The 10,000-nt window shown below is 37.8% G+C and overlaps 2 protein-coding genes and 1 non-coding gene across 4 annotated transcripts in view; all 3 read right to left on the bottom strand.

Annotated features, from left to right (window-relative positions):
* The window catches only part of LOC137979356 (TNF receptor-associated factor 4-like), a 12,870-nt gene extending 10,431 nt beyond the window's left edge, over positions 1-2,439 (bottom strand). For both annotated transcript variants that reach the window (XM_068826595.1, XM_068826594.1), the window contains exon 1: positions 2,261-2,439. In XM_068826595.1, coding sequence (XP_068682696.1) covers positions 2,261-2,433 — 173 coding nt within the window. In that variant the 5' untranslated portion in view covers positions 2,434-2,439. The remainder of the gene's footprint in view (positions 1-2,260) is intronic.
* A 229-nt stretch (positions 2,440-2,668) lies between these two features.
* On the bottom strand, positions 2,669-2,741 carry Trnat-ggu (transfer RNA threonine (anticodon GGU)). Its single transcript has one exon. It is a non-coding gene; the product is annotated as a tRNA-Thr (tRNA).
* A 2,654-nt stretch (positions 2,742-5,395) lies between these two features.
* The window catches only part of LOC137979355 (TNF receptor-associated factor 4-like), a 14,395-nt gene continuing 9,790 nt past the window's right edge, over positions 5,396-10,000 (bottom strand). The window contains exons 5-7 of the mRNA XM_068826593.1: positions 8,343-8,417; positions 7,783-7,860; positions 5,396-6,721 (exon numbers count right to left, since the gene is read on the bottom strand). Of these exons, the coding sequence (XP_068682694.1) occupies positions 6,128-6,721; positions 7,783-7,860; positions 8,343-8,417 (747 nt within the window). The 3' untranslated portion in view covers positions 5,396-6,127. The remainder of the gene's footprint in view (positions 6,722-7,782; positions 7,861-8,342; positions 8,418-10,000) is intronic.

Below are 10,000 nucleotides of genomic sequence, written 5' to 3'. Positions count from 1 at the left end.
ATTTAGATTACTGTTCTGCCTTATGCTATGGGCCGACTCTAACAGTACTTAACTTGTACATAATTCAGCAGCTCAACTTGTTACCATGTTAAGAAAGCATGAGCATATAATGATATTACAACGGCAATTGTTAGGTGTTTACACTGACTCTGGTATGTTTTAGAATTATTTTTAAAATATTGTTGCTGACTTATAAGGCTCCAAATGGTCTGGCACCTCTATATCAGTGACATATTGAAATATACATTTGTAAGAATTCAGACTACCTATTAAGATTGTCATACAATCAATAAATTGCTTGTCGAGCCCGGCCTGGCTAATCTGAAATAATGTATGAGAATAGGGCATAATCTGCAGCAGGACCAAACGTTGGAACAAACTACCATTGGACATTACGCAGTCATCATCAGTAACCGCTTTTAAAACTAAGCTTAAGACTCATCTTTTTAATGATGCATTTAATTGATTTGTAATTTTATTATTAGTAGGAATAGTATTGGATAATGTAGTTACAGTAACGCAGTCTACCTAAGAGTTATTTATTTCTAAGGACATTTTTGATTTGTATTAGCCTGTACGCTATAATGTACAGTAATGAGTATACATATAATTAATGCAGCCTAAAATACTTAATAAGCTAATTAAAATTCATTTTATTGTTAAGTGCCATGGACAATTAGTGGGGTATGGTGCTAAATAAGTGTATTTATTTATTATCTAAAATTACATTTGGAAGTGGATACACAGATATGTAGTGGAATTACTTGAGGGATACAGGCATATTTATTTAATTTTGTTAGTTAAAGAAAAGCATCTCACACTTCAAAACATACAAAGCAGTTCCGCCCACAAATAACCAATGCTACATTATGTAGTCGAGGCAGGCGGCCTAAGGTTACAGCAGTCTGTATTAAGTAAATTACTGTTTACAAGAGGTAAAAGAATTAATTAATTCAATAAATGAGACTCTTTAGGAAAGTAAATTGAATGTTGTTATAACCGAATAACTAGGGTAATCCTCCTCTGCCTCAAATATGGAAAATAGCATTAGTCTGTTTAATTTGTCTTTTAAAAGCATGTTTGGGAAGTTTACGGGTCTCGGCTGAAAGTGAATTCCATAGCTTAGCTCCGAAACTCTCCAGAGACCTCTCATTTTGATTTAGTATCGAGGTTCTGATGAAAAACTTTCCACAGGAGGAGAATCTAGTTTTGGAGTTTCTATTGTATATGCAAGGGTTTTAAAGGTTGGTTGTTCCCACCACTTTTCATTAACCGAGAGTGACCCAGCACTTCGGTCTTTTCTTGTAGCAATTTACTGAGGAGAACAGTGACAGATCCTCCTTGTATGCATGCCACCTGCCTACTGTGCTTGGGTTCGCTTGCGATCCTCCCATATCTAGTGGTACAGTTTGCTTTATGGATCTATCAGGGCTTGAAATTGCAACCAATACAGTAACATTTGCCACTGAATTTTTTCCCTGTGTGACTAAAGTATAAGGAGAAGTCTTATCATGTCACAAAATTGCGACTGGATTTTTTCATTAATTTCAAGCCCTGTCTATAAGATGAAAATGACTTACATTCGTTTGAACAAAGTCAATTAGAACGTAAATAAAATTTCAGTAGCCTTTGCTCTATTAAGAACGAGGCATACCACATGCTTGTTACACTGTATATGGCACTCAAAAAGTCATTCATTCCCAGGTCTGTCTTTATCCTTTTCTCAAATCTGCGTATCCAGCAATTTAGGGGTTAGTTTTTGAAGTGGCAATATATTCTGCAGTTAAGCCGTTTAGTTTATTCATTACTATTATAAATTTTCTTAATTCCTATCATTATTATTGCAGTTTATACCACAGCATATTCTATTCACACTTGCACTAAACATGGCAGACGTATCTGCGCAGCTGCCAAGAATCGAAATGCTTTTAAACCTTACGAGTGTCGTGTTTTTATTAAAACTTTTATTCTCAATGCTACTATCTATTATTTTCTTATGTAGTGGCTACGCTTATCTTTGCGCCATCACACGAACATTTAAACTTACCTGGTAATACCTCTTTCATAATGGCGGCCAAATAAAATACTCTTTTACTTTAATGCTAATAACCCTTTCAAATGAATATTTGTTTAAAAATGAGGGCAGTAGGTCTAATTAACATAAATACAAAAGAATGTAAAGGAGGTGGCCATCTATGAAAGTGGTCTATTTCTCGCTAAATGCGCTAAAAAAGTGCAAGACGCGAAATATTAAGCTTACCTCATAAAATGTCGCTCAAGACACTGTCTGCAGAATCGATGACCACACACTCCCGTTTGAACCGCCTCCTTTAGCGGCACGTGGCATATTGGACAGTGGAAATCATCTTCCACGGCATCTACGAATTTGTCATCGTATCCACTGGGTAAAGGACTCCCTTGACCTTCCGTCATGATTATTTTGTAAAAAAAAAAACACCACTCCACGCTCTAGATTGAATCATGGGTAATCAGGGCAACATGGCGGCAAATTGGCCGAGTCGAAAAATACCATAATACTCTTGATTGTGATGAAATGCTGTATGAAATGGATCACATATGAACTGCGGATATGAAATCAAGTGAAGCTATGATCCTCACAGTTATGAACGCAATTTTTGCAATTACGTTGAGAAGCCTGAAAAATCCAGGACTTCAACGGGGTTTGAACCCGTGACCTCGCGATACCAGTGCGACGCTCTAACCAACTGAGCTATGAAGCCACTGACGTTAGGAGCTGGTCATTTGTTGTTTACGCCCGAGAGAAAAAAAACAATGCTTATTCAAAATTTGGGGGAGCAAACCAAAAGTATTATGGTATTTTCGCTTCGGCCAATTGGCCGATTTTTTGGTCGAAATTCCGAAGGCTAAAAAAAATAGGAAATACAAGTCCTATAACAGCCTAATTAGTATGGATCGAAAGCTTAACTATCCTAGATTTGTACTATGCAAACCGAATGAAAAAAGACCTAATACACGAGAAATTTTTCCAAAAGTATCGAGAATGGCCATTTTTCGCTAAATAGCAAAAGGGGCACCAAGGCAAAATTTTCAAAAATAACCAATTTTTTTTTCGAAGTTCGGAAGGCTAAGAAAATAGGAAATACAAGTCTTATAATAGCCTAATTATAATTAGTATGGATTGAAATCTTAACTGTCCTAGATTTGTACTATGCAAAAAACCGCATGAAAAAAGACCTATTAGACAAGAAAAAACAATTTTTCCAAAAGTATTGAAAATGGCCATTTTTCGCAAAATAGCAAAAGGGGGACCAAGGTCCTTATCAGCGCTATTTGTAGGCAGCCAGCAGACTTCCTTTTGCAGTTATCATACACCAGAAAGGGAAGAAGAAAAAGAAGAAGTTCGAACTTCAGGATTATGTGGCGCCGGCTGAAAATTAATAAAATGGAAAAGGAAACGCCTCTTCATCCAAATGGGCTACTAGCTCAAATTGTAGAACTTGAAGGGGACTGTGCCAAAATAATCACAAAATTTGGATTTATCACTACACACAGATTCAGAAAAATAAAATAAAAAACAAATATTATATTTGATAATTCAAAAGAAATAACACTTACAAGAGACTACAAAATGGCTTCTGATCAATAGATTATGAAACCCATTTTCCTGACTTTTCAAAGTTTTGTTTTTACTTGCTTTTGATGATAACGGATTCGAAGTAAGCAAAAGATACAGCAAATACCTAAGCATATTAAAAATCAACAATACATCATGTATGTTTCCGTTCTTTTATTCCTTAGAAGATAATTCAATATTGTTGCCCGCTGCCGCTCTAAGGAGATTCATCAATGAACAATGTCCGTCTAAAAGCTCTGGGAAAGAAAAGTAGAATCGGTTATCATGCAAAGTATGCCTAACCCCAACCTCAACGCTAACCATTTAAAATCAGTGCCTAGACCTAACAACCACTGGCGTTTTATAAAATACTCATGAAAAATTTAAGCTACACTAAGTTCACCCACTCACCTCTAGCTACCTGTAGGAACAGTTTACTTATATTTACCAATATATTACAGGTGCTTGCTAAAAATTGATGGGTTTTTGTTGATGTTTCCTACTTTCAATTTCACCCTAGTTTAAAATAAAATGACTTAGGTTGAAATTAAAATTAACCTGACTTTAAATTTAACTGTAGCATATATATTTATCATAATTGTTTTAAATTTTCCAGTATTCGCTGGCGATTGTTTAATCAGAGTTAGATTTCCTCTTTTGCTGACTTTGAAATTTTTTAGTAATTTATTTAGAGTCCTGGCGGGGGATCTGAGTTGTGCCTGGCCCGTCCCAGATTTCCTGTCCATTTTTTTCCCTACGGGTTCTTTGGGGCAGGTTTTTTTCTGGCCACCCTGGTACGCTTACACGAAGCTGTAGTTTATTTACCTTTACTGTAGCTATGCTCTTTTTTTGTCTGTCATTAAAGTGGGTTACGACGTTACTCTCAGGCCATATCCAATATTCTCCAGGATTTGTTGGCTTTTTCGTTTCTTGTTTTTCTATTTACTTCTGGTAAGTGCAGAATTACTCGTTTACAAGGAGGCCAAGGTAAAGTCAAATCGTGTTCCCTTTTCATTATAGATTTTAAAATGGACAGACCCTATCAACCTACACTCAATCTCTTTCATGATGGATGTCATAACAAACAAGCAGTCAAGAAGCGAAAAAAGAAACAAAAAGAGAAAGGTTGATTGAACGGCGAATGAATATGTTATCGGGCTAAAACCAATATTTCGAAAGGTATTGCCTTTCTTCATAACTGTTTACAAGCAATGATTACGTTAATATTTATCATATTTATATAGCTAATTAGATCCTTCACCAAGATCCGGTGTAACCCGCGATATGGCGTTCTTTTCGCAGGTTAGGTCCGGTGCTTCTGTTTTGTTAAGCTGGTCGTTGTTTACACAGTGATCTATGAATCTGCCATATTGAGCATGCGCATAAGGCTTAACGGTCGCAATTTTAAAGATCCAATCTTATCCTCCTCGTACGCACCCTGGTGCTTAGTAAACCTTGCCGCGTTTACTAGGGATAATTATAGGTCAAACTATTCACACTTAAGCGATACAACCCCTGACTTCTAGCTGATTTAATTCTGACGTATTCATCTACCACTCACAAACGGCGTGCAAAGCATTACTTTGGACGAAAGATCATGGCGCTGTCACGCGTCACGCAGAGAATGCAAATAGTCTTCGGGTTGGTGTCAATCAAACGTTCCTTGCATTGATTTGCTCATAAGAACTCTTTGATTAACACAGAGGCTTTGCAGGTTTTCTTCTTAGTTTTCCGTTAAGAGAATCTTTGTTGGATTGTCCGAACACTGAAACAAAGGAAATCTGTACAAAACGCGGAAACTTGAAATTAAGTCATTATTTTTATTGTTATTCTGCATTAATCGATTGTGACTGGTCGTTGCCAAGCGCTAATAAGAAAAGGTTATTCAAGGTTACATCAATCCCACACAGATCAAAACCTTAACAAAATGCGGTGCGTATAGATCTTGACAACAATTAACTAACGGCTAAAACATTGATTATCTCTTGATTTTATGCCTACACTTTTTGCGTGATAACTGGCACGAAAGCAACACGCTGCTTACAGTATTTAGTACCTACTAAACAGTGGATAGCGTTCAAGGCGCACTATGATTGGCTCCTCAAACTCCGAATACCCTTTGCTAGCCACTTCCACTTCGGTGAATAGTTGTTAAATATCAAGAAAGGATCGGGGGAGAGAACACATCCATCATACAAGCGCCTCTTCCAATGATAATCCTTATTTAACGTGATCATGATGGCGGCTAATTTAAGGAAGACACCTGATTGGTTAGTTGTAATCGATCATAGGCTGCGCGACTGTGGGCACGAGACCAAAATAACTTTCACAGCATAGCGCGAAACGTAAAATAGATTTTTTTTTTATTAAAACTATCATGGAGCATGGGGATGTGTTTTTTCTCCTCATCCTCTCTTGTATATCTCAGCTAAGCGGCCTTATTTCGTCAGCTGAAGTGTGTTTTGCAAATTAAATTGAAAGCTAAAAACAAAGATTTGGTTTAAATAACCCTGGTTCCTTTCATAGAAAGTTTTAGTCGAATTTAGCTTCAATAAAAATAGCATCATCCACAATGTATGCTCTTTTTTTCAGGTTATCATGTGACACAAATTTAGTAAACCCATTTCCGAGGTTTTCTTCTCTCACAGGCCTCGTGCACCAGGAACCGCTGTAGTTTGAGAACGAACGAACGATGTTCTCCCTGTCATCAGGGTTTCCTTGTTGATCTATCAATGTCAACGTTACCGGTTTAGCGAAAGGCCATTGCAGAATGGCATCGTATTCACCTTTCATTATAATGAAGAAAAGCGACAAATGAATGTTTTGCGCGTCCTCTACACCATTCGGATATAAGCGAAATTTAATTTTATAGCCACATTGCTCTGTATAAAATGGATCGCTGTGTATCACATCTTGCAATCCCACTTTTGCTCGTCTCAGGATTTCTTGGAAGCCATTTATCTTCCACGTGTACTTGTGACATGGCAGTGGCCTATTTTCAAGGGCACTGATCTTCTCTTGTGTCGCCCTTAACTTTTCTTCTGTGTTGATCAACCTTACACAGGCGAGGTCAAGGTGCAAAGGCATGTCGGATTGAAGATGGGATTCTCTGTCTCTGCGTTGAAACTGCATCAGAAAAAATAATAATAAAAGGATGTGTTATTTATTGCTTAGAGCTTGGATTATTGGATTTGGATGGGGGGAGGGGGAGGGGGGAGGGGCCTCAAATCCAGCTTTGATCAAATCTTGATTTTCTTTTTCACTAGTTCCGAATTAAGCTCTCTGTTGTATGCGCGTTCTGATTGGTCAATTCGAAGGTGATTAGCAAGTTTTATAATAACTATGCTTGAAATGAAGCTCTGAAGAAGTATTCACAGCCAATACGATTTAAAGGGATTCCCGTGACATCAACCGCTGACCGGTTAGCTAAGTTAAATTGAGCATCAAACTTCAGTGTGGGAGGTCGCTTGTTCGAATCTCGGCCAAACAGCAAAAAATGGCTTCCTGTTGTCATGATCATTTCGGACAGCAAATTTTTGGTCGTTAGCTATTTAGCTTATGAATATAAAATGAAAGTTAAAATTCGCGCCCAAGAATTGTAAATGAGAACCAACCAACGTCTTTGAAACCACTAATAAAGAGGGAGTACCCTCGAAACGTTTGGTTCACATTTAAAATTCTTGGGCGCAAATTGGAACTTTTATTTAATATTCATCCGTATTATTGCGCAGCACAGTTTCTTCGAATTTTAGCTATTCAGCTTATGTGCATGGTAGAAAGTAAAACAATTATTTACGTGATCAGAATCGTATAAGGAGTACGATATAGTTTTAACCAATAATTACATTCATTGATAAGGTTGAGTGGTTCTGAGGATAAAATTAGGGATTATGCTGATTGACAATGAGACGGATGTTTCAGTTGGTCCGCACTTCCTCGGAGATCTGCATAATTCTTCATGTCATGCGAAAAGGGAATTCAACGATTATTTTAACGTTTATCGAAATAAGACCAGAGCTCTTAAAAAAGTACGTTGTAGCGTTCTGAGCTCTTAACTTTCCAAAAGTGCGAGGTCTTTAAAAAAGGAGCAAGATGTGACGTCATTGATTGTTGGACTTGACAGCAATATTACATAACGATAACTTGAATTTCATAGTTTACAATCATCGTTTTTATTCAAGGATTACCTCGCTTGAACAGCCAAGGTTAGAGTACGGGCAAGAAATCACCGTCAATGTGCATTGGTTCTCAATATGGTCTAGGACCTGTCATAAAAATGGATTGAGAATTATGTAGAATAGATCAAACATGACAAAGAGCATATTCAAACGAGCTCGAGAGGCAATAAGGAGGCTATACTTTGACCGCTTTTCAGTTCTAAGGTCACTACACGTTGTGTTAACTTACGTACACTATAACGAAGGTAAAATATCACTTTTGATTTTTTTCTTGTGGGCAAGTTCAGGTTCAATAGTCGCAATTGTTGTCGGAGCCTAGTAGCCATGACATCGCTTCCGATCCAGAAGAGCTCTCTAAGTTATAGTTTGGCAGATCGCAATCCGAAAAAAAAAAAGCCGTCGCAATTGTTGTCGGAGCCTAGTAGCCATGACATCGCTTCCGATCCAGAAGAACTCTCTAAGTTATAGTTTGGCAGATCGCAATCCGAAAAAAAAAAAGCCATACTTAATAACATAATTGTCTTCAAATCCAGTGCTGCGGCTCTTAAAACAATGAACTATTTACAAACCCTCTCCCTCATCTCCCTCGATCCACAGGCATTTGGACAATCAACTGGGAATTTTCCACAAACGCTTCGATGAGACTAAAAATCAAGTAGAAAAAATGCAGTTCAATGATAACAAAAGCATTAAATCCATATTTTGACTCTAAAGCCCCGTGCAAACGGACGCGACAACTCCCAACAATGTAAGGACGTACAGTGTATTATGGGAACGATACGAACCATAAGACTTTGTAAACTTACAAAATTCGGCTGCCATCTTGTTTTCAACATATCATTGCATGGCTATCTCCATGGAGTCCGTATGTAATGCGCCTGCGTGAGATGTGCAAACGGTCCAACACTGTTGCACTACGCTTCGGCGATCACGGGCCAAAACTGAGAAATGTTGGGAGTTGTTGGCTCAAGCGTTTGACCAGTTTCAAACTTCGTGCAACAAGTCCCAACAACATGCAACAGCGTGTGCAAACAGATGAAACATGCAACACCCAACAATGTTGGAAGTTGTAGGCCAACAAATTTATGCCCGTTTGCACGGGGGTTAACGCCTAACTGAAAATCTCAAAAATTCAGAAGCAAATTGAGTCAGATCAAATGGTCAGGAATTGCTTAATGCAATGTTCAAAAAACGAGCAGTAGTGTTTTATAGGGTTTAAAAACACAAGGCGTAGCCGAGTGTTTTGTAGACTCGATCGATAAAACACGTGCTGCTAGTTTTTTTAACGGCTTCAAAAACATTGCACAAAAAGTGTATTCCTCAAGAGTACGAACGAAGGTTCAAAATGTGAGGGGAAGATATTAGCATGCAAGAAAAACAAGCCGGGCCTCATTACTATTCTTTATGCAAAGAATTTCAATGAGGAGTGTTTTATCGGGTGTGAAGCTCATGCAGATGCCCTTTTAAAAACCTATTGTACAGGAGATCAATAAGGAATACACTTCTTGAGGTCTTTTATTATAATCAGTTTTTTGGCTGCCCAATCCATCGACGTTTGGCGTCGAGATGTGTTTCCAAACTGAAGCCATTTCCGAGTATACTTGTTACAAACCCGAACGTCTTTTGCTTGAATTCATTTCGTGAAAGAGACTTTAAAGTGTTTATTATACCCAAATCTCTTCTTGAACACTTACTGACTTAACTGGCACAAACCAATGTTCACTTAACCCATATATATATATTGTTGTTGTCCTTATTTTTCTTCCCTTCTTTCTTTGGGAGGCTGGTACCCATGATATTCTATTTCTCTCTGAAATGTAGAATTTTTAGTAAATATGTTTCCATGCTGTAATATCGATGTCTTGAGATTCTCGAGAATCAAACCCGAGACCCTGCGATTGCGCTGAGCTCTTGTTATAACTTATGGTTATAACTTATCGGTCAATGGGTCAAAACCCCTCGAAGCCCGAATTGTTGCAGTTAAGTGCCCCCCCCCAAATTGCAGAAAATGAAATTAGTACATGAAGTTGAATAAGAGCCATAAAGGTGATTTCTTTTCTGTCACAGCCAATCAAATGCGAGCCCTGGATGGCGTAATTCATGGTGCAATTTTTCCGTAATAGCCCTTTTCACGGTTAGTTTTTCTTATATGCATTACAATGTAATCTAACGTCGATGCGAAGCAATTTCGGGTTAAAACTACAAAATAGCCCTAAATTGCCTCACA

The sequence above is a fragment of the Montipora foliosa genome, chromosome 12 (assembly GCF_036669935.1).
Source record: "Montipora foliosa isolate CH-2021 chromosome 12, ASM3666993v2, whole genome shotgun sequence".
Classification (NCBI taxonomy): Eukaryota; Metazoa; Cnidaria; class Anthozoa; order Scleractinia; family Acroporidae; genus Montipora; species Montipora foliosa.
This window is presented reverse-complemented; position numbering and strand designations above follow the sequence as displayed.